Below are 24,867 nucleotides of genomic sequence, written 5' to 3' on the forward strand. Positions count from 1 at the left end.
GTGAAGATACGAGGGGCATCGCCCAAACGATGGACAGGTACTACGAACCCTGCAACACTTGTTGTCAATCCGGAAGGTAACTTGACATAATCAATGCTAGTACCGTGCAGTACTTATGTATCATTCTGAATTAGGAAGTTATCTCAAGTTCCTGACCATCTTGCATCATTGAATCAAACTTTGATTAAGCAGATTCAGTTTCATTCGCTCCTACACGCTATCAATAGATAACGGTATTTTCGTGGTAATTACCAAAGGTTGTTCGGGATACAGTAGATCATCACCTGGATGAAAGAAACTCGTGTTACCGGCGCCATTCAACTGCAATTTCGAGGGTCAAAAGGTTGTGTTCATCTATCGGTCAATACCCATTTGAAAAGGCGGTGGATATTGACTATATACCAACCATGCTTGACTGCCGCTCAACGCGGTGCCTCGGATTTCTTTGAGGTTTTAATAGCAAGAACTTGGTACTTCATTTTTGAAAATGGGTTGAAAATATTTGTAACAACAAAAATAGTCAACGTTGATGAAGCTCAGCAATCAATGAATGTGAACGGCGATGGTGAGGTCTTCTCGTCATCGTTAAATCGAGTGAGTGATGATGATTAAGCCCCACCATGATGCAATCATGGTGATGTAAGGGTACGGTGTGCCTGAACTACTTTCAGTGCAGAATTACATCAATTCCCCCACCATAGCAAAATAGTACTGAGTGAGTAAACATTGAGAAAATAAAAATACAACTATCGCCACAACGACGAGATGAAGCAAAGATTTTCTTCTATCGACGTGAAGGTAAGTCAAATGAAGCTTTAATAGGCGTTCTTCGCTTTGTAATACCTTCTAACTTTCTCAGGTCATCGCCCATGAACTTTCCAATGCATTGGTTACTTTGCGCGTTTCCAATATCTACGACTTGTCGTCGAAGATTTTCTTGATAAAATTTGCGAAACCAGATAACAAACAGCAGATTCTCATAGATTCTGGCTTTCGATGTCATCTCACCGATTTCTCTCGAGCGACTGCAGCTGCTCCTAGTGTATTTGTGCAAAGATTAAGGAAATACCTAAAAACAAGACGAGTAACCCAGGTCTCTCAAATTGGAACAGATCGCATAATCGAATTTCAATTCAGTGATGGACAATACAAATTATATTTGGAGTTCTATGCGGGAGGCAATATCATTCTCACGGACAAGGACTTAAACATCCTAACCTTACTTCGAGTGGTCGACCCGGGAGAGGCTCAAGAAGAATTACGAGTTGGACTCAAATACTCTTTGGATAATCGCCAGAATTATGGAGGAATACCTGATTTGACGAAAGAACGACTCCAAGAAGCTTTACAAAAAGGGGTGGATAAGGGAGAGGATGATTTTGGAAAGAAGAAGAAGAAGCCTGGAGATGCATTACGAAAGGCATTAGCTGTGTCCATCACAGAATTTCCACCGATGCTGGTGGACCATGCAATGCGCGTCACAAATTTCAATTCCTCTCTAAAACCGGCCGAAGTTTTGCAGAGTGAAGATCTCTTGGATCATTTGATGAAATCGCTTCAAGAAGCTCAACGAGTTGTTCAAGAGATAACTAGTTCCGAGACTGCAAAGGGTTACATTGTAGCGAAGAAGAAGGACTCTGAGACGCCAGCTGATGAAAGTCAGACAGGTATTCGAAAAGGTTTACTTTACGATGATTTTCATCCCTTCGAACCAAAGCAATTCCAGGACGATCCTTCATTGGTCTTCTTAGAGTTCGAAGGGTTCAACAAAACTGTTGATGAGTTCTTCTCTTCAATTGAGGGACAAAAACTGGAATCAAAGCTTGAAGAGAGAGAAAAGCAAGCCCAAAAGAAAATTCAGGCGGCACGAAATGAACAGGCCAAACGTTTAGGCGGATTACAAGAGATTCAAGCACTGAATGAACGTAAAGCCGGTGCTTTACAGGCTAATGTTGAGCGGGTTCAAGAAGTAACAGACGCTGTTAATGGCTTGATCGCGCAAGGCATGGATTGGTTTGAAATTGGACGCCTAATCGAAAGGGAGCAAAAGTTCGACAATCCGGTAGCTTCGATGATTAAACTGCCCCTGAAATTGGAAGAGAATACAGTAACAATTTTGCTGAATGAGGAGGCGTTTGAAGAAGATGAAGATTCTACCTACGAGACTGACAGTGACGTCTCCGAAAGTGAAGATGAGGACAATACCGTCAAGACCAATAAGAAGAAGGAAAAGGTTGCAGATACCCGGATTCCTATTGATATTGATCTTGCACTGTCACCATGGGCCAATGCGCGCAATTACTTCGATCAAAAACGTTCAGCAGCATCAAAAGAGGACAAAACCCTGCAATCATCTTCTAAGGCGTTGAAGAGTACTGAAGCGAAAATAGCTCAGGATCTAAAAAAGGGCTTGAAGCAAGAGAAGGCGATCTTACGACCTGTACGAAAACAGATGTGGTTCGAGAAATTCATTTGGTTTATATCTAGTGATGGATATCTAGTACTTGCAGGAAAGGATGCACAACAAAGTGAGATTCTTTATAAGAGATATCTCAAGAAAGGGGATATATACTTGCATGCAGATATACGAGGTGCAGCATCCGTCATTGTTAGAAACAATCCAAAAACACCCGATGCCCCAATTCCTCCACAAACTCTAAGCCAAGCTGGAACATTGGTAGTTGTTACATCAAGTGCTTGGGATTCTAAAGCTGGTATGTCCGCTTGGTGGGTGACTGCAGATCAAGTATCAAAATCTGCCCCTACTGGCGAATTTCTTCCCGCTGGTAGCTTCAATACTCATGGGAAGAAGAACTTCTTACCTCCTGCTCAGCTACTTCTTGGTTTTGGAGTTCTTTTCCAAATCAGTGATGAGAGTAAAGCTAGACATGTCAAACATAGACTTCAAGATGATTCGCCTTCTGGTGGCACAACCACAGATGCTCTTCCGGCAGGTGATTCACTTCTTGACGATGAAGGTTCCGGGGGCGAATTGAATCAATCTGATGCAGATGAGCCAAGTGCCACCAAAGAAATTGAGGCTGATCATCAAGATGTGGATGATTCGGACGATGAAGATGCCGATTCGAAGCCTAACCCTCTACAGGGTGAAACAGAACAACCTGATGAAGTCGCCACACAGAAGAAGCTTGAGAATCTTCAAATCGACGATAAGAAGCCCCAGCCATCGGAATCTGAAGCACAAGTGGAGGAATCAGACGAAGATTCGGTCGAGGAGTCACAATCACAGCCTATCACCACTGGTAAAAAAGCAACACCCGTTCAAAACCCACCCAAAAAGGGTCCTGCACCAGCTAAGCGAGGCAAAAAAGGAAAGGCCAAGAAAATTGCACAGAAATACAAAGACCAAGATGAAGAAGATCGTATCGCTGCTCGAGAAATCATTGGAGCTGCAGCTGGTCAAGAGAAAGCCGAAGCAGAAGCGAAAGCTAAAGCAGCTCGAGAAGCCGAATTGGCATTCCAAAAAGAACGTCGACGAGCTCAACATCAACGTACGCAAAAGGAAACAGCCGAGCATGAAGAGATGCGCAAATTGATGCTTGAAGATGGTATCGATACTCATGAAGATAATGAGATTGAAACCATGACATCACTCGATTCCTTCGTCGGTCTTCCGTTACCGGGCGATGAAATCCTCGAGGCGATACCGGTTTGTGCACCATGGGCTGCGATGGGAAAATATAAATACAAAGCCAAGATCCAACCAGGCGCGCAGAAGAAAGGTAAAGCAGTGAGAGAAATTCTCGGAAAGTGGATGGCGGCGAGTACGGCGAAGGGTGTCCTCGATGAATCGAGTATGGATGTGGAAAGAATCTGGCCGAGAGAAATGGATTTGATCAAGGGGTGGAAACCGGAGGAAACAACAAATGTTGTGCCGGTGGGGAAGGTGAGGGTTATGATGGGAGGGGGCTCCGCGGCCGCAAAGGCAAAGGGGGATAAGGGGAAGAGTAGTGGGGGGAGAGGCGGAAGGGGGATTAAGAAGAAGTAGGCTGGTGTAGATACCTGTGTAAGGAAGTGTATTGTGAACAGTCTCTTTTGGAGCGGTGCTAGATTTGATAAGTGTAGTAAATAGTGATAGATCGTACATAGCAAAGATACCTACCTACCTACCTACCTGTAGAAAGTATCACAAAAACCTCTTACTCATTCACTTATTCACTCCTTCACTTATTCACTTAAAGTCCAAGAATAGAATATCTCATAATAGCATAATATCTCATTTCATATTATATCAAATCATATCAAATCAAGCTATCCCAAGCCATCCCAAGCTACATAGGTATCTATCTATCTATTTATTTATCCACCCACCCACCCATCTATCTTATCATCATCATCATCATAATTGCCATCTCCCAAAAAAAAGGCCACGCTCCGTTAATGCACACAAACTCGCACGCTCACTTTCCACTTCTCCCATCCTGATATCGAGCCTCCTCAGATCCAGCCAGCCAGTAGCAAATCCATACATATCCATAGCCATTAAAAAGTATTCCCATCTATATACTACAAGATTCCACTTTCTTACACACATCTCTCTGCTATCATTGTTTGATTGATGACTCCACCACCCTCCATTGCTATATTTTCCTTTCCGTTCCGATTCATTCCCATTGCCGTAACCCTCTGAAACCAAAATTCTATTCGTCGAGATCAAGAATTCAAATGTCGTGATAACATACCGCTCCGTGAACGCTGCCAACAATGATCGTTAATAGTGATTTGCTTCAATCACTTTATCATTCCATCATCTCCCAACCTCGACCCTATCTCTCTCGCCAAGTCCACCACTCATCTGTGCATCATCACCAAAAACAGGTCTCTTGTTAGAACCAGGAGGAGCCTGTTCCAACATTCTTGGTCTATCATCTTCATAAGAATCAGAAGAATCAGACTCGCTGTATTGATGACGACTTCTGCCATGCTCTTCTCGTTTACGATTACGTCTTTCGCGGGCTTCACGTTTTGCGCGGCGACGTTCACGAGCTGCCTCTTCTTCTCTTTCTTCTCTAGCGGCTATAAAAGAGGTTAGCTATTTTATCATGATGTCCATTGACTGAGTGAAACATACCTCGAATTTGTTGAGTGGCAGTGGCGTAAGCTTGAATTTCTTCGCGACTCAACACTCGAAGCACAATTACGAAATCATCCCGAGCTTCGAATCGCTCTTTTCCAACCTCTAGAGCGGCAGGGTTTACCAATTTTCTAGCAATCTTGGTCCAACGTGCATCAGGAGGGACACCATCCTTCTTGGCATCTTTCAAAGGAGCGACACCTTCACGAATTGGAGAAGGATCCTCAGGAAATTTCTCACGTGGTTGACGTAAAATACCCTTAATGGCAGGCTTCTCAGGCTTCTCTTCAACCTTCTCTCTTGGTGGTGAAACAACTCGTGCTTGTTTGGTTTCACCTGTGGTGGGTGCTGATGATTCACGGCGACCTCGTTCTTCACGGTTGAGTTCGGCTCTTAATTCAGCGACCTCACTCATATCTTTGGTGATAGACTTTCTACCAAGTGGCTTGTTGGATGGGGCTAGTGTAGGCTCCTGGGCAGATTGTTTAGGAGCTAGTACTGGCACAGGCTCTTTATCAGCAGGTGCATCTTGATCGGCCAATGCAGCTTTCAATGCTTTCAAATCCATAGTATCTCTGGGATTGAATGGTGCAGCCGCAGCCCCAGAGATACGTCTAGGTCTGCGATGACGGTTTGTTGCTTCATCTGACGTGTCTGAATTATTATCATTGGTAGCGCCAGTTGTTGCCGCGTCGCTACGAGGACGATCATCTGGTGAGGATAATCTTTCCTTGGGATTTCGACCACTCAAGTCAACAAAGTCGTTATCTGGAGAACGTCTGTCTCTGTCATCTCTAGCAACATCACGTGAAGCGGGTGGCATTTCTTCTCGGCTTCTTTCCTTCCTCGAATCAGGTACATCATCATCTTCGCGGCGGCGAGGAGGCAATGGTGGTGTGACTTCACCTCTGTCTCTGTGATGTCTCTCCTTCGCTTCTCTACCGACAGATTCAGTAGAATCTCTCTCGTTGCGGTGACTTCTTTCCCTTCTCTCCTTGCGATCTGGTCGATCAGACTCAGAGGAATCCCGGGAGTCAGTGTGACGACGTTCATTTGAAACATCCACCATCTCTTTGTCGCCGCGCTCACGTCTCCTGCGTGAATCATCCCCATAATCCTTACGTCTTCTTTCATCATCTCTATCGTCACGATCATCAGGCTTCATGGTATTTGCCATAGCTCCAAGACCAAGAGCAGCAGAGGCTATGCTAAGTCCCGTTGCAAGCTTCTCGTGTGTGCTAGACTTTTTCTCGCGTCGATCGTCCTCACGTTCATTTCTTGGAGATCTGTCGTGTCTTTCGGATCGTTCATGTTTCTCGACTCTCTCCGGTCTTTCTGCTCTACTAGCCGGCCTTTCTGATCTCTCAGCACGACTAGCAGGCCTTTCTTGTCTTTCTGTTCTCTCAGGGCGCAATCCAAAGCCACGCTGTTCAACAGAATCATCATATCTCTCCTGTCGGTGATGTGGTTTTCGTTCTCGCATTTCTTCCTCCCTCGGACTATAGTATTCATCTCTAGGGACATGCCTGGTGCTGTCTCTATCTTGGTACATAGAAACAGGTCGCCTGGTCGAAGTTCGTCTTTGAGGTCCATCACTCTCATAGCCTGCGGGTGGATCCATACGAACTGGGCGTTGGATTGGTTCAATAGGTGTGACATGGGGAACGGGAATTCTGGCGGAAGCTGGTTGAGGGTCCCATGTTTGAATTCTGTCAAAACCACGTGTAGATGGGGGCGGGCCGCGCTCTCGGGTATCATAAGATCTTGGAGATTGAACAGCTTCCCCAAATCCAAGAGGGTTGGTCAGGCTAGCACTAGCAGGTCGAGTTCTACTGTCGATACTATCCCTACGCGTATGCCTTGGATGACTGTTGTTCAAATCATACGTAACCAAATCTTTGGGATTTGTGTAGCCATAACCATCCTCTCCGTAATCGTCTGCAACTGTATCTGGATGACGTACTAGATTTGCTGTGTATACTGGCCCACGAGGTTTGGTGGTAGTAGTTGTGGTTGTAGCGTATGATGGAGTAGATGCTGGAGTCGAGTACGATGCAGTAATTGGAGTAGGTATGTATGATGAGGCAGTTGATGGGGTAGGAATATAACCAGGGATATCTCTGCTACTAGGAATGCCAATTCGGAGATGGCTCGGCTCTCTGTGCCCGTGGGAGTCTCTAGAGGATCTGTTCATGTCGGCATTATCCAAAGAAGCATATCTGGTGTGGTGATGAGAACTTCGAGATGAAGCTGGAATTGTGTAATATTCTTCCTGGCTAGCGCGATATGGATTCTTCATGGATGGACTGGCAGGTCTCACAACCGAAGTATGAACCACCGTTGGATGCTTTGGAATTGATGTGAATACGGTATGTGCATTGGGTCGAGAATCAACCGTGTTGCTGCGAGTGCGGCTGGCAGTGCGATGGTCAGGTTTGACTTTGTATGTTGTTGTGGTAATGGGAACGTGAGCAGAATTGAAGCTTGAGCTGCTACTTCGAGGGTTCTCGTGTCGAGATAAGGGTACGACATGATGATGGGTGTGTGATCCCGAAGAATGATTGTTGTATGACAAATCGACTGGGAGACTTGCTCGCGCAGGATTGTAGGTTGGTGACCTTGGTCGTGTGTGTCTGCTGTATCGGTCACTCATGTTGAGTATGCTTGTATACAAAATATTATGATGGGATGTAGTTGTTCAACTCTTGAATTATTTGAAGAGTCGATGTCTGTAGCGAATGATGAGAGGAGAAAGTGGAGGAATGATGACTCGAACTTCGCCGCAATGTAATTTTGGACTCGATCTCGATATTGTCAGCTTTTTTTGTGGAAAGTTTTAGTCTAGCGAAAATCCGAGAGATCGTTAGCAATCAAGTGACTATCAATGCCGTCGCCTGCCCAATTTTTCACGATATAAGAGTTGTACACATGGCGGGATTGGTGGGTAACAAACAATAAAATCTTCAATATAAAATGTCCGAACTCGAGTCTGCAGATACTTGGTACTGTAAGGCTACCAATAATCCAAGCGTAGACGGATAGTTGCAGGAATGGATCTCTGACTGCAGTAAAATTCTGAAATTATGATGTTTTGCAGATAAGTGATTATGATTGCGATATTTGAGTGGGAGAATGAGAATGAGGTAACAGAGGCAATCACCCAAGTAGGAAGATATGGGGTAATCGGTCGTGAGATTTAAGTCGAGGGGGGGGTGAGAATGTGGTGTGGCGCTTTCGTTGCCTGCCTGGTGTTTTGCGTTATTCTGAAAAAGATTAACCCCGCTGGGTGGGTGGACTGTAAGACATATGCGATTGGATTGGATTGGAAGATTGGGTCGACGGCGTACACACAAAAATTAATTGTTGCTACGAATGCAGGATTGCAGGAGCAGAAGAAGACGAGAAGATAATAAGCAAGAAAAGAAGGACGACGAGGTGGTGGTGCTGGAAGAGAAAGAAAGAAAGAAAGAGAGTAAAGGGAGAGGAGAGTGTGACTGGATTTGGATTTGGATTTCCGATTTCCAAGGTTCTGTTCTAAGTTTGCCTTCTTTTTTCCTTTATTGCTTTGCTTAGTATTTCTCCTATGTACGTACTCGAGAGGCAAGAGATATACATGCGATACAATAAGTGAGGAGAAAAAGAAGGCTTTAGAGGAGGTGGAAGAATGTATACATGTATGTATATTTTTATTCTTCTTCTTTATCGTCGTCGCTGTTGTCGTCGTCGTCGTCGTAGTTTAGTCGGATCGGATGGGATTTGATATATTTGAAGAAGAGAAATAGAAAAAAGTAGACGGGGAAATAATGCGACTAGAGTTTTAGTGTTCCCAGATGTGGATTCCTTTGCTATCTCTTCTTTTGTGATATTGGATGGATGGACTAGGTAGTGAGCCCAAGTGAGATCGTATGGGTGTGTGAGTGTATGGATGTGTGGGTGTATGGATGTGTGAGTGTATGTATTCGATGTCTGGAGGGGGTTATGGACTTGTATGGTATGGAGGAAGTGCGCGTGTGTGTACCTAATACCAGAGTCTGTATGGATTCTTTCAATATGTATGATGGATGGGTCCTCTCTTCTGCTTTTTCCCTCATTTGAATGGAGACTACATTGTACAATGTATACGGATGGACAGAGTGTACGCACAGATGCATAGATGAGATGACAAGAGATTGAGATTCGCTGAACCCTTGACCATGACGTTTGGAACAGACTACGGAGGACACAGATAGAAAAAAAAGAACCGAAAATGGACCCATGTCTTTTATATCCATGCCATGTTCAATTTGGATGGTTACCGTTTATGGTTTATATTTTATGGTTGAGTGAAGTGAAATGAGGTGTGAAGTGTGAAGTGTGAAGTCTGAAATATGATGTGTGATATGATGTGTGATGTGAAGTCAAGTCAAGTACAAGTCAAGTCAAGTGTACTGAAGTTATTGAAGAGTAATATGGTAAAGGGAACATTCAACTGATTTCATGAGTACCAGAATAGTGAATGATTTATTGTACCTAGGTAGGTAGTGATATTAATTAGTTTCCTATTAGAAAAGACATACTCGAGTATATTGGTCGTTGAGAAGCGACTGTCTTCAATGGGTGACTGCTCCATCATATAGACAATAGAATATATTATCTAGTACCCTTATCATATAAACAATACAATATAGCATCTAGTACCTCCGTCATATAAACAACGGAATACATTACCTAGTAAGCATCTCCTCTCTACCTAGTACCCAGCATGATCTCAACGTCCTTCCTGTCTCCCGCGTCCACTTCATTCAAACTGCACTTCACTCAAATTGGAAAATATACCTCATGTCATATAGCCATATTGGGAACTCCTTCTCGCTTCAGACATCTTCTACCTATTCTACTACTCTCCTTCTCCTCCTTCCTCTCCCTCTTGCATCACTTGTCTCTCTTTCAGTGCCAAGTAAAGTTTCTCATTTGATGCATTACCAAAATAACAGCTTCCTGTCTCTCTTCCCCCAACTGGTGATCAGGCACAAACACGCACCTAGCCATGAAGATGTCAAATAGATAGATTGGGAAAGCTATCACCCATAGCTATAGCTCCTGACTTCCCGCCATCAATTGTCATTTCCGTCCCGTCGCGCTCCAAGGGGTGTGTAATTTCATGCAGGGCTCAGTTCATTGGGCTGCAGAAGATTCTCCACTCTTCTGATGCCTTACGAGCCTTTGTTACGGCAGTGTACGCACAGCACAGCAAGCACAGTCTCAGGTAGGAATCAATCCAGAATCCAGATACACTCGGAGTTTTGAATCAAACGAGACGCCAGTACATACATATCCTTTCACCGAGTACCTTTCCACACTGCAGGAACTATTCTTTGCATCTTTTTCCTTTTGCCTTTTTGCCAGAGCTTGTGGATCATCCAATGACATTTTCTTCTTTCATGGCGTGGGGGAACTAGGACACTCCCGTCGTTTGATCTTGAGACCACCTGGGTATTGGTGGACCAATTACCAATGTCGCCTATAGCCGTCTCAAAGTGTGGTTGAGGCATGTTTTTCACGTTTTTGACCCTGATTTTATTTAATTTATTTTTTCTTCCTTTCTTCCTTTCTTCCTTTCTTCCTTTCTTCCTTTCTTCCTTTCTTCCTTTCTTCCTGACCTGGCTCGTTTGTTACAAATTTCTAAAACATCAAATTTGTTCAATCCTCCCAGAACTGTACACATGACATCATTTCCTTTAATTTTCTTCCTCCTACGAGAATCAAATCAAAGCAAATCAAATCAAATCAAGAAAAAAACCCAACGTGGCTGATATATCCCCCATACCCTATATCAAAATATGTACGAGCTTTTCCAATCCCAAGGCGATCCCTAGAACTTCATATACGGAACGATCCATAATCCATTCTATCCACTCTCAACGTTCGACGTTCTTCACCACAGAAACCGGCGCCAAAACTAGTAAACACGCCAGCCAATGCTTGTATGCCGAGTATAAGAGCTCTGATGTATAATCCTCGGTCCATCTTTATTCATTCTCCTGCTCGCCCATTCTGAGCCAGTTGCTTTCTAGTGCCCCAGATCTCCACTGCAGTGCAAGGATTATCCAAAGATCATCGTTCTAACTCTCGGAAGTGGCCTTTCAACTGCAAGATTGCTAACGCCCAATTCTCATGTAATCATCTTTGGGCAATGAGGGATCATCCATCTGGAGAGGCCATCAAGATACCCGAGTTACGAAACAGGACTCGATCATCGGATGGAAATGGAAATCACCCAGATCGTTTGGTGATATCATGTGATCATTCGATACATCTCTCTCGCTGTGCGATGGTGCCACGAGTGACACGGAGAACACTCTAGGTAATTAATGGCCGAAACTTCCTATATTAGCTAGCCTTCTATTATGTTTCATCTCCCTCTCATCGAGCTTTCTTTAGCTTGAGCCGCTTCGACTTCTCTTTCGCATCGATATCGTGAACATTCCATTCTTTCTTCATTTACAAAACTTTACTTTCTTTACCTCCCCAAGTGGATCCCGGGCCGTTACAGCCCGATTTTGTCCAAGAATTGATTTGCTGAGCACAATCATCCAAGGCTCAGACTCAGCAGATATATGCATTTCACTAGTCCAGACACGAGACACGATGATCTAAGTTGCGTAGTCCTCTATACCTAGATGGTTTCCGCTATGGGAACACGAAAGGGGCCTCTGAATGACATCGTTCTGAATTCAATCTTGATCTTTTCGCACCTAGGTAGGTAGGTATGTCATTTATACTTTTCATTATGATGTACATACATACCCATTGTACTCGTACCGTACAAGATCTATGCAATCGAAAATATCCCATGAAATCTGGATCTTTGAAAAACACGGCTCGGTCATGGATGAATGGGGTGGATAGATGGATTTCTGGAAATCTAATCTTTGCAACCGGATCACGATAGATAGATAGATCCACCATCAGAAAATTCAATGTCTACGGGAGTACTTCGATCCATCTATTACTAATATCGCTCATCTCCGTTCAGCCTCACGATTGGAAGTGCATCGGGCCTCACAATTTCATATCGTGCTGGATTCATCAATTACTTACTCTTCATGAACTTTTCTCCTCGTCTTTTTCTTCGTTGGGGTTTTTAATCTTCCATCCGAAAATCTACGCCACAGTTGTCATACTTCTTTCGGTAAGGTTGATATGAACTTGGTAAGGTTATATGGTTGAGGAGATTTCTTTCTTTCGTGATCTCAATACAACAAACATACCACTACACCACACCATACCACACCATACCAAATCTGCAAGATTGAAATGAACGCGAGCTTCTTCTCCTTTCACAGCTTGGCTATATGTACGTACCTAGGTAGTAATCATCATTGATACTCGACATGCTGTTACCACTTACCAGGTCGTCTCTTGGGCGTTTGTTCTTCATTTATCATATTGCCATGCTTCAAACCGATACACATTTCCGTAGATACGCAGCCGTGGTTTGCTTCTTTTTTTTTCTTGCTTTGTTACTTCTATTACATTGGGTGATGATGATTGATCGATCGATTCTTTCTTTTACGTGTTGTTGTATTGTATCTGGAGGTTATGCGGTTTTTGTAGGATGGGATAGGATGGGATATGATAATGTGTTGTTGCGTCTTGAAACTGTCTATCTATCTATCTATAGATCTGTCAGGAGGGCTGTGAGAATTGAGTTTGGGTTTGGGGTTGGATTTGGGGTTGGGGTTGGGGTTGGGGTTGTAGATATATTTATTAGTAGTACAAATATTCGCAAATGCGGATTTGGGTTATTTTGTTTATTATGTTTTGTTTTGTTTTACTGTCTTTTGTTACATTATATCATAGTTTGTTAGGAGCGAATTGTGAGTGAGAGTGAGATTGAGAGGGAGAAAGATTGAGAAAGATTGAGATTGGGGTGGGAAGCATATATATATATCAAGTATCTTGTAGTTATAAGGTAAATGACAACATAAGGCAGGAGAAACATTCGGGAAGGGGGGGAAACTAGTAAACCTCCTTTTTATATATATATATCATTGTCACTTTATACAATGTCATTCTTCACTTCAAACCCAACCGGAATACCAGGACTGTGAAGAACTGATCCACACATCAGAGAAGGAAAGGATCCTCGAGTTTTCTGTATCACATGAGCAGATGAGACGAGATGAGATGAGATGAGAACCCCCTTTTTAAACTATCAAGATATAAAATAGTATACTCACTCATAAATCATATTATCAAATCGAATCCATTCAGCTGGGTAGGGTTTAACACTGGGGGCACGGGGGGCGGGAGAAAATATCCCCTCTATGCTTTGTGTATAGATAGATAGATAGATTTCGAGATAAGTAAAGTGAAAGAAGGATTTATGTAGAATATTGTTTTTCAGATTTATGCCCGGGTGATGTGAGGAGGAAAGGGAATGTGGGTTTATGAGATGTGAGATATGAGATGGAATATCAAATTTGTAATGGGAAGGAAAGGGGGAGGACTTGGATTTTTGGATGGGTTGTTTGTTTGTATTTTTGTACTTGTTAAAGATTATGGATGGGTGGGGGGGGGTTGTGTGGAGTTAGGTGGGTAGGTAGGTAAAGAGAAGGGTTAAAGAAGAGTATAGTGTTTTAAGTATGATTTTCTGCAGGATACGATGGGAAGCATAGACTAGGAATTGAGGGCATTCAGGGGTTAAATTCAATCAAGTATGTAAGATCTTACCAAGTAGCTATGAAAGACAGAGCTCTACTAACCAGGGCTAGCATCCCCTGCTGTGGCACCACGTGAACCAGACTTTTAACATATAGTTATATTGTACGATAAGGTGCTCTCATGTTCCCCAGCAATGATTTATTTATTTATTCTCATGCCCTGTAGATTCTAGAGTGGAGGGGAGTAGATTCGCTAGGGAAAGGAGGATTATAATCACAATGATTAGATTGAATAGGAGATCATATTCTATAGGGAAAAAATGGATTCTAGTTATATGGCATTAGAATCTGTAGGAAGAGAATGGATTCTAATCACTTGGATTAGATCCTATACTCGAGTAGAAGGAGAGTAGATTCCACAATAAACACACCACAATCAAACAAGAAATAACATCAACAAACGTTAAATCCATCCAGCCATCCATCCATCTGTAGAACAAAAGCATATAGATAATCCGAATCAAAAATTAGAGAGCGGAGCTGTAGATATAAGGTATACACGCGACATATACGGATCTATTACTAATATAATGAGAAATAGTTACGCGCGGGAATGGGGATGGTTTGAATAGTGAGGAGCGGGGTTTGGTTTTGTTTGCATTCGAAGCGAGGGAGGGGTAGTTGCGGAGGGATTAGGCGGGGAATTTCATGTGTGGAGCTTGAGTTTGGAAATAGAGTATTGTTTTATGTTGAAGCAGAAGGGTGGCAGGGAGGGGTATATGAGGGAAGAGAAGATCCCTGTCATTGTGGAAAAGTTGGAAAGTGAGTGAATGGGCGCGTATGATTTGATGTCTGGAGAGAGTAGAGTCCGGGTAGGGTTGTAATATATAGGACTTTTTGAGAAATGATGAGATGGTGTTGTGGGTTCAGATGCGGTGTTCTGTGCTTGTTCTCGCATTGCATATAGCAGATGACATATAGCAGATGGCGAAATCAAGCATTCTCACCGTACGGACGAAGCGGAGTAGCTGTGTATGTGGATAGGTAGGCAATCGTGAATGAATCTACTCTTTCTTATATGTCTCTTGTCTCTTGTCTCTTGTCTCTTGTTCGTCATTCCTATACTGGAGAGATAAAGTTAAATGCACGGGTTTAATATCATGCAATGCGACGAATGAATCAATATTTAATGCATGTCTTCGAACTTTCCTTTCGGCTAAACATCTGTAAAGGGGGGAGAAAAATATGGAAAGAAGTTGATGTGTTTATTCTTTTGTCAGGTACATAGCAGGAGGTAGAAAGACATCCTCCTTTCCAAGGAGGCAGAAGTAATAGTTGCGGGAACTGGGTAATTATAATGTGGTTACGTTACCTTCAAATTACCTTGAGATTGCCTACATGAATACCTATAATACTATACCTCCTTCTCGATACTGAAAATCTGGAATCCGAAAGAGAAGTTACTATATCCATCAAAAAGTTGAGAGAAACTTCTTCGAAATGGTCTCTAGAATATGGGTGGATATTTGTTCATCTTCTTCAATAAACATGATGTTGTAAAGTCACCTGGATAGAACCAGTCTGGAAAGTTTCTTAGAATTGGATTTTCTATCTATCGCTTGGGAATTTCACTTCGTTTTGTCTCATGTTCATGTTCATCGTCACCCATCTGATGCTCGTGAGTTGTATTATGATAGAGAAGTAATATGGTTATGTGTAGGTGTTCAATAATTCCGTACTCTTGCTCACTCAATTTGTCTACTTCCCCATCTCATCACCTCCTCCCCATTTCACCCACCTATTCATCCACCCACCCATCCCGCCATCCTCCACTCATACATCAAACTCCCACATCATACACAAACCCACAAACCCTCCGAAGCCACAAGACCAGTAAAAGTAAGTTTCCACCTATCACTACCACAAACATCTCAATACCACAATATACGAATCACGCAAACCCCAACCAATATATCAATATCCAATATATGTATGTATCCATTTACATATATACTCTACAGAGCCGTTTTCTAAATTATTTCTCGTGTATCGATAAATAATACATAAGATGAATTACTTATGCGTTTCTTATATTTACAAGAACAACATAAAGTATTTTATACAGCGAGTACCAAGTACCAAGTAATACCATGCCACGGATTTGTGTGATTTGTTTCGAGGTTCGTAAGCTAGTGTTGATGTTTTTATGAGTATCTGATAGATACTGATATGTGATATGTGATACCATGATCTCTTAATAGACAACCTTAATACAAAAACGACGCCAAAGCGGACAAGCAAGCAAGCACAAACACAGACCAAGAACAGAAGACCCGATTCCGATAGAAGGATCCCAAAGAGCCATAACGACAAAGAAAGAGCAACAATCCATATCCTATTAACCCCTCATTACTCAAAACCTTAAATATCAATAGAAAATGAAAAGATAGTAGAAATGATAGAAGTAAGATCTTACAATTTGTATACTGTAATGATATGTAGTTTGAGAGATGTAGTTTAGAGAGAGAGAGAGAGAGAGAGAGAGAGAAAGAGAGAGAGAGAAGTGATCGAATTATAATTTACATGTTAGCTCCTTCAGCCCCTTCTTTATATAGAATAGTTTGGGAGGTTTATACATAGATAACAAATAGCCAAAGAAAAAGAAACACGAAAATATAAATAAAAATATGATAAAGAAATTATACATACACTTATTTAGTAATCTTGATTTGCTTGGATTGATGAGAATGAGGAGATGGAATGTTTGAAGCAGTGATTATATTTTGTATTTTGTTAGTATATGGATCTTGATGTTTTATCTCAGGTCGAATATTGGAATGTGTGGTGGTGTTTTGTGTTTTGAATTAATTATGGGTAGGTAGCTCGGGTAGGTAGGCTCTTTAATCCCCGCTGCAGATACATCAAGATACTTTGAGATACTTCACCTCCGTACCTATATGCACCCATCCAAGCTCACCAATAGCACACACACACACACACACACACACGCCATTCCATCCCCCCATCATCTCCCCTCCCCTAAATCCCCCCCTCATCACCCCCAACACAAAGCCACCCCCACCTCGCACAAACCCCATACCTCTCCGCCACCTCCGACATCCCCGCATCCTCAAAAACGCTCGCCGCTTTCTCATACAAATCAATATGCCACCACGAATGCAAGATACTATCCGGCGCCGGCGTAGCCGGGGTCCCTGGACCGGGTAATCCCATGGGATGAAAGAGGTGGAGCGTGAGGGAAAGGAGACGCAGAGAAAAGAGTTGGAGCAGGGGAGAGGAGGGTGTGGTGTGGGAAAGCCTGTGGGAGGGGTTAGTTTGTGTTTTGAGATGAGATGGGGAGGGGAGGGGAGGGGAGGGAAAAAAACGCACCAAAATCCATTTTTCAACACCTCTGCAAATTCCATCCCCTCGCATTCAAGAATCGGGAACGTGAGAAAAAATGCACAGAGTGATAACGTATCACCAATCAACTCATACGTATCAACAAGCAGAGGAAAATTTTCTCCATTATTTCTCTGCGATGAATGTAAAGAGAATTCCGCGTATCGAGATGTGAGGAGTGCGAGTTCGGTGTTGAAGCTCGATTGGAGTGTGTGGTTTGGGAGGGATGATTGTGTAAGTGTGGTGCGGAGACGAGTGTTGATTGTTTCTTTTTCTGTTTCTGGATCCTCAAAAGATAGAGGTGTCAGTTTAATGGGTTTGGCTTGAGGTGAAGGTACTGGAAGGGCTTCAGTCAATCGTAAGAAAGAATTCTTTTCTGGTTTTGTATCCGAGTTAGAATATAACTGCCGTTTCTGTGTTTTCGCATCATCTTCATCCTCATCATCACTATCATAAGGGAATTTGGTATATAAATCGTGGCGTCTGTGAAGAAAAGATTGCCATTCTATTTCATTGGTTTCAGGATTTTCTCTATTTTTGAAGATTAGAATTCGAAGAAAAATGAGATGTGGAAAACGGGAAATGGAGACACTAACGGTCTTTCAAAAGCGAGAAGGGCGCGAATCTCTTCGCATCTTTGCATCATTGTTGAATTTGCTGGGATTGTCATATTGGAGCTTTTAATAATTGATCTCCTATTCGTTGGTTCGTCTAGAGAATATGTAGATCAAATCAAGAAACACGAATAGGTAACTTCAACTTAGAGATTTGGGGAAAAGTCACTTTTCTAATTGAAACGAAGGGATAGAAATAAGAGCAAAACTGCAACAGATTAATGGCATACATGAAATTAAATAATATTTCCCCAACATCAAACCGATCTGGCCGCATAATATATAACCCATCAATCCTGCGCCTCGAATCCTCTGGGTCGATTGTTGGAATAGGCCCTGAGCTAGGCCCTGAGCTTGGCCTTCGATATGCTCCTGAGTTGACCGACGAGATCCCTTGACTCCGCAACTTTAAACTCGGCAAATAAGTAGAGGTTGAGTAGAGTTTGACAGTAAATAGTGATTCGGTAGGTTGGACAATGTCGGGTCTTAATATCAACCCAAGGTAACGAATTTTCGTCTTCAATGTGAAAGCTGTAGGATTTTTTGATTTGATCGTCTGAAAGCGTTCCAACCACAACCACAATATTATGTATTTCTCGCAGTAGCCTTAGATACGGGGACTGAAACTATGGCCGATATTTGCGGCAGCTTAAATGGTGTCGATGAAGGTCTAACCTCTTTGCTATATATCTCTGATATTGTGATCTATGAGGCGGAAGGTGAGCAGCAACTGTTCGCCTTATCATGGTTCGTTTCCAGATTTGAATGATCTGTTCCTCCGTCTTCGCAATCATTTTCACCCATAATTTAGCACCTTGTGTTACTCATTCATCCATCTCAATGTCAGAACCTTCAAATATGCCCCCGTCGGTAGACCCATCAGAAAATACTTTCCGGTCGTATTCAAATATTCTAGCTCCTCCAGTTACAAGAAGCTCTTCAATCAAGTGATCATTCTCGCTACTATCCTCACTGGAATCAGATCGAAGAGCAGGATCTTTCATACCTGCCACTAGAATTTTCAAAGGGCTATAAGAAGCGAGTGATGTGATATCAAATGGATCCATCACACAATAGTTCAAATCTGCCCCCCCTGCTATCAATAAAGATATGCCAGCTCTCCATCTCCTGTACACCGCTTTTTGAAGAAGACTTTCTGTTGCATTTTTTTGTTCGAAAGTCGACCACAATTGAATGACAGTTTGAAGCGATTTCGGGGCGTCATAAGGGAGATCGGGATGCATGCCAAGGCCGAGAAGAAGTTTTAGGACAACTTCGTCCTTTCTCATAAAGACTTCCTCCATGACTTCGTGGAATATCTCTGCTTTGGTGAGACCCAAAGTCGCCGCTCGATCTACAAGGAAGCGAAGTTTTGCTTCCTTATCGCATTGTGCAAAGGCCACCAGGGCTGAAAGGGTACGGTACTGAGGGCAGTTGAACGCTTGTATATAGTTTAAAAGAAGTTGGAATCTTTCCATTGAATCCATGCTTATAGCAAGTGCAAGAAGGACCGATTCTGTTTCTGGGATAAGATCTCTGAGTGAGGTAGAACCTACGAGCTTCAAGGGCCATTCCGACGCTATTTCGAGTTCACTCCTGACAACCAATGCCAACGGTTCCTGGACAGATTGTAATAGCGCATAAGAAAATGGTTTCCACCAGAAACGAAAATCGTCTTCTAGTATCAAATCCCATTTATTTGTGATTAGCTGTATGAAATCGAGAATCTTGGAGGTGCCCCCGAAGAATCTTTCCCCAATGAATCTAATGATTTCTATGAGAACCAAGAATATGAAGCTACTACCTTTTTTTTTCGCAAGCTCCAAGACATTTTGAACCCTATCATACGTTTTTGATATATTTCTAGGGACATTGATGTAGTGGCGTACATGTGCTACGTTCTCGAAATGGATAGCAACGGAAAGAGGGGGACATTTTCCAAGTTCCAGAGGCACATCAGCAGTCGCATTGTATTCGTCAATGAGCAGTCTTTCCACATGTTTCAGCTCAAAAAAACTTGCGTAATAAATCGTTGTACCAAGATCGTTCCTATTCTCCCATTTGAAATTCGAGCCGACGAACCGAAAAGAATCTTTACAGCCTTCTTGGCCAAACCAGGCCTCTCTCCAATGGTACGAGTCCAGATATTGGACGATATATCTCGCTGTTTCCATGCCGTTTTGATATGAACAACCTCTCGCGTGAGATAGCCAGTGGCTGAAAGGGTACGTCCATATAATTCCATGGATGTTCTTTGCAGTGAACCCATTGATGTAATTTAGGCAGCATTCAAGAGCGAAGAGGTGTAGAGAGGGTTCACCAAAGCCATTCATATATGTGACATTCAGATGGGATGATATCAGATACTCGCGAACCGAGAAGTGAGACAATTGGACATATTCTCTGTAGTAAGTATCAGTGACCCTACAAAGATCATGCATAAGTTCATCCTGAAATTCATTATGTCTACCGTCGTCTTTATTGAGGGTAACCAAACTCCCTAAAATGTCAAGGAGTTCGTCTGGATTCTCGAATCGATTATCAACGTCGAACGAAGATTTCGAATCAATTCCTGCCGCTACGGCTTCAGCTAATTCATGGATCGTTACTTTCTCGCGACAAATCACCAGCCACTTCAGTGCAGCAACGACTATGTCTGTATAATCTTCATGGATATTTGAAAGCATCCTGTCGTATGTAGCATGTAGAGTTCGAGGCAGGCTCTTTAAAGTCTTTCGTAACATAGCTGGAGTGGGGCACCTTTTTAGGGCATCAAGCTGACAAGTCACCCACAGGAACCTACCACAAAGTAAGATTCTAGAACAGATAGGGCTATCTAGGGAATAAAGACTTACATTCCATTAGCACTGTCCCCCAATGTCATTTCTATTTCAGTCTTAATCTCAGGTGACCACTTTCTTAATTTTGTGTCGTTTTCCAACTGTTTTTTGACGTATTGGCGTGTGTCCGAGTTGACATGTTCATTTCTGATAAGAAAAGTTGAGACTTTGGGTATCTCATCTATGATTTCTTTGATGTCCGCTTCCTTCCGACTGGTCATAAATAGATGCAAACTTTTGTAAGCCCATGAAGATACCTCTCGCAGTAATTTGCAGACAACCTGTCGATTGCCTTGCTCGTAACCTCTAGGACATTCGTCCACTGCGTCTAAGATAAGATAAAAGGTTCCAGGCATCATCAATGCGGCTTTCAACATGGCTTTCAGAGTTTCTAATTGCGGAATAGTGAATTGAATATCTTTGTAGATGGCTAGAGCCCCATCGAGCGCGGCGTCATATTTGACGAGGAGTTGTACAAGAATTGAGCGCAGTAAATTGTTGGCATTTTGTTTTTCAGTTTCATTGAAAGAGAAGTAGTAATATGCGATGAAACAGTCAAAATTATTGGCACAATGATCGGTCATATTCTGAACAACTGTTGAGCTGTATGTCTATTAGCACGGGAGCATAAATTTGTTAATGGTGGTGGAGGGCTGCCCGTACCACAGAATTGTTTTGCCGCAGCCTGATAGACCCTGAACCCAAAGGAAGGAATTATCGCTCGTCTTCCAACTGCTGTATTCATTACTTTGAAGAAACCATGACCCGGTGCCAGGTTCAAAGTGTCTTCGCGCCAAGTCATGGTTTGTTTTCGGGTCTGCGGTCGACAACCACCGGAGAACCTCCTTTTTCTTAGATTCTGTTGCCACTAATCAGTAATTTCTGGGATTTGTGTTTAGACTGTCTACCTCGGGCTTTTATCTTTTCTTTAGATTCAAAATCCAATTTTTGATGAGCGATTGTGCATTTTATATCTTGTATGCCATCCTTAACGTCTCGAGTATGCTCGACGATGGTTGTATGGTTTGTATTGATGCTCTGATTATGAAGACTGATATCATGTCTGATGTCGCGAGCATCGTCTTTAAGATCTCGGATATAGTCTTCAATCCTCTGCGCATTTTTCTTGATATCTCGAGTGTCGCATAGAGCCTGCTGGGCGTACTTCTCGACTGCTGCAATGATTTGTCTGTAGTAAGACTTAGCACAGCTTTAATTTCCAACATGTATTTTAGACCGCGTACAGTTGATCGGACTGAATTGCAATATCAAATTGCTCCCTAATATCATCAAACTTTGACAAACATTTGTTGATTTTCCTGTCCCAAGACTTCCCTAACCCATCGATTAAACAAATTATTCTCCTCTAATCTTTGTTGGACTTCGTTGATGACTTCCTGACATTCTTTCCAGAGCTGTTCAGCTTGTTCAACGAGGCAGAATTGCCCTTCACTTTCATCAATCGCAGCTATATTTTTCAACCCTTGATATGAGGCAAGGAATCTCCGCAATGTCTTTAGCATACGCTCTAGATCAGTTCGATTATGTTCAGATAATCCAACTTTCTTAGACAAAGCTTGGGCTAGCTGAATGCAAGCAATGATGCTGGCTGAGAGTCCAAGAACGCTGACTGGGTCCATCTTGGTCCCCCTTTTGAACCTTGTCGGAGATCAGAAAACGAAGTATTATCAACAGCTAAACAAGACTAATTGCGCAAGGTCCAAAGTTTCTGTGGTTGTGTTAAAAAGAACGATACTGATGTTAGCAGACACTGATCAAAGAATCAAAAACGAGAATGAGAAGGGCCGTTCCTGAAAATCTTGTTTCCTGCGAAGGTTGGTGAGAGGTGAGATGAGATGTAAGATAGCCTGGATTTTCGCATACTCTATCGATAGGCTACATGAGCATAGCCTCACGAATCATGTTGTGTAACTAGCTGAGCCACCATACTCTGGATAGAGAAGTCTAACGGAGCAGCCAAACTACTGGGGTTAGTTGAACCTATACTCTCGAATAAACTCAAAAGATCGCAGAGTGCATTCATTCATTGTAATTTAGAACAGGAGTTTGCAACAGCTCGACTGTAGTTTAATGAGACGAGATGGGTTCCGAATCAAACAGGACATAGCAACGTGCGTACTATTCCATCGGTTTACCGATGCTGCTATTACAATAACAACTTTTTACTGTTATTTGCTTTTTTGCCATGATCCGAGCAACGTATGCAGTCTCCCTTCCTCTCCTAAGCCCCAAAGCTCCTTACTATCTCCTGAAAATCATCCCACATCTCCTGACCTGCCTAATACGCCTAGTTGGAGCCCTCCTTCCGCTTCTTTGTTCGAGGAGAGGAGGGCAGATTGCAAACGCTGGATCTAAGGCCGAACTACCCCAAGATCAATTACCCGTAAGGTAGAAGCTTCAAAATGAAAAGGATCGCAAATTATAGCAAGACTGTTGCTGACCAAAGCAAGAGCGGAGTAAATGGTGAAATGACAGGTAGAGAATGACATGACGTCGTCCAGTAAAACCTTCAATGACATGACATGACATGACATACACGTGTATTCAACGGCCCAAATATCAAAAGTGACAAACAAAATTTCAAAGCTCCTGAAAGAGCAGTTTTAGATGACTCTGGCCTTGAAGAGCCTTGCTGGAACTTTCTCTCAAGCAACCAAAGCTAATGAGGTTGTTTTATGCATCCTGAGCATCCCCCAAACTATCACGTGAACACTTTTTGACTTTCTCCAATTAATACTGTAGATTTGTTTTGTCCCCAGAATGACCATGTATACAGAGATGTAAGATATTGCCCGGCTCAAGAGTTTGTTAACGTGGTCAGTTGGGGAGATTGCCATGTATTTTGATAGAATCTTGCCAACGTATGTTTTGATACGTTGATGGCCGCTGTGATAAGTGGCATATTAGTCAATGTAAACACACATCAATCTGTAGGCCCAGCATGATGATAGCAAAATAAACAACGATTCATTTGGTGATGTCAACATGCCTCGGTTTAATTATCAAACAGAAGCTCCCTCTGAGTTGTTTTCACAGCAAAGACGAATGCGTCAGTGATGAAGTCTCTCCAAGAACGGGTCTCAAGAGTACTCCACCGCCACGCCGAGCAAGGTACGACGACGTGTTTTATGGACCTTTTTCGGGTATCTCTCCGACATCGTGCAGCTCTTGCGGCTCGGTCAACAAATAGTGGTACCGCACACTGGGTAACATGATTGTGGCAGTGACATATATTGCCACGAACGGTGACGGATCTTAACACGGTGAGTAAAATAGAGATGGCTGTGGATAGCAAAACGAATACGTGCAGATGAAGCTATGGTATGGGGACAGCCCCAGCTTGTATTGCATATTCAAACCGAACCACTCTTTGAAAAGGGCGGGGTTGGGGTTGCAAGTTGCTACGCCGCTGTTTTCTATTGATGAAGAAAGGAAAGACGAAGAAAAGGAAATTGAGAGGAAGGAGAAAGGGTGCATTTCATCCGTGATACTAATGCAGACCTGCACAGGCTGCACTGCCCTCTTTCAATTGCCGGACAAGACGACGAGTTATGGAGACTTTCCTGCCACCTCCTGAGTTTTGAATCGAATTGAAGTTTCGGTACGTGTCAATTGATGGCAGAGCTGACGAAGAAAAGAATGGCTGGAGATTACGCTCGGTCGCAATAGAAGAAAAGGAATGAAATGAGTATTTTCAGCAGTTCCACTTCGAAACTTCCGCTGGCTGGCTCACACAAAAAAAAACATCAAAGGTTTCTCAACTGTTGCCAAGGCTTTGCGGAGAGTGAGGTAACTTTGGGCGCTAATGGATAAAGCAATCTCGGACGGGAATCGGAAGCGGCGCAGTGTGAGAGAGTCTGGAAAAGAAGGCTGGGAAATTAAAATGAGTTCGAACAAGGGTCTGGAAACCTTAACAGGGTTCGCGATGGCAACCAATAGGATTGGCGTCTGATATCAACGGAAAGACCCCTTGACTTTGACTACCTAGATACCTAGTAATATTTGAAGCTTGGTTAGTGTGAAGCTGAAGGGTGTAAAAGTTAATGTCACCGAAGTGTGAGGTAAGAAAAAAAAGAGGAGTACCGAGGTGCAAAGACAACCAAGTGAAGAAAAGCTTTTTTCATGATCAACCAGATCATCAAATGAAACAGATTGCGTGTTTTCTTCTTATCAATCCGTATCAATTGTTTTCAAGACGACATGCTTTTGAAAGCTGACAAGTGTAGCTCCCTTGACATATTTAATTGAAC

The 24,867-nt window shown here is 42.8% G+C and overlaps 4 protein-coding genes across 4 annotated transcripts; 1 reads left to right on the top strand and 3 right to left on the bottom strand.

Annotated features, from left to right (window-relative positions):
• Positions 1-765: 765 nt before the first annotated feature.
• On the top strand, positions 766-4,009 carry EAE97_010054 (uncharacterized protein; the record flags this gene model as incomplete). The annotated part of the gene is made up of 2 exons (XM_038880569.1): positions 766-798; positions 860-4,009. The coding sequence occupies 2 exons, from the start codon at positions 766-768 to the stop codon at positions 4,007-4,009; spliced, it is 3,183 nt and encodes a 1,060-aa protein (XP_038728615.1).
• Positions 4,010-4,768: 759 nt separating this feature from the next.
• EAE97_010055 (uncharacterized protein) lies at positions 4,769-7,748 on the bottom strand (the record flags this gene model as incomplete). Its single annotated transcript, XM_038880570.1, has 2 exons — positions 4,769-5,037; positions 5,093-7,748. The coding sequence occupies 2 exons, from the start codon at positions 7,746-7,748 to the stop codon at positions 4,769-4,771; spliced, it is 2,925 nt and encodes a 974-aa protein (XP_038728616.1).
• Positions 7,749-16,779: 9,031 nt separating this feature from the next.
• Positions 16,780-17,812, bottom strand: EAE97_010056 (uncharacterized protein; the record flags this gene model as incomplete). The annotated part of the gene is made up of 3 exons (XM_038880571.1): positions 16,780-17,059; positions 17,131-17,673; positions 17,739-17,812. The coding sequence occupies 3 exons, from the start codon at positions 17,810-17,812 to the stop codon at positions 16,780-16,782; spliced, it is 897 nt and encodes a 298-aa protein (XP_038728617.1).
• A 768-nt stretch (positions 17,813-18,580) lies between these two features.
• EAE97_010057 (uncharacterized protein) lies at positions 18,581-22,236 on the bottom strand (the record flags this gene model as incomplete). The annotated part of the gene is made up of 5 exons (XM_038880572.1): positions 21,841-22,236; positions 21,505-21,785; positions 21,260-21,455; positions 20,612-21,199; positions 18,581-20,555 (listed from the first exon to the last, which is right to left on the bottom strand). The coding sequence occupies exons 4-5, from the start codon at positions 21,178-21,180 to the stop codon at positions 18,581-18,583; spliced, it is 2,544 nt and encodes an 847-aa protein (XP_038728618.1). The 5' UTR covers positions 21,181-21,199; positions 21,260-21,455; positions 21,505-21,785; positions 21,841-22,236.
• Positions 22,237-24,867: the final 2,631 nt, after the last annotated feature.

The sequence above is a fragment of the Botrytis byssoidea genome (assembly GCF_014898295.1).
Source record: "Botrytis byssoidea strain MUCL 94 chromosome Unknown BBYS_025, whole genome shotgun sequence".
Classification (NCBI taxonomy): Eukaryota; Fungi; Ascomycota; class Leotiomycetes; order Helotiales; family Sclerotiniaceae; genus Botrytis; species Botrytis byssoidea.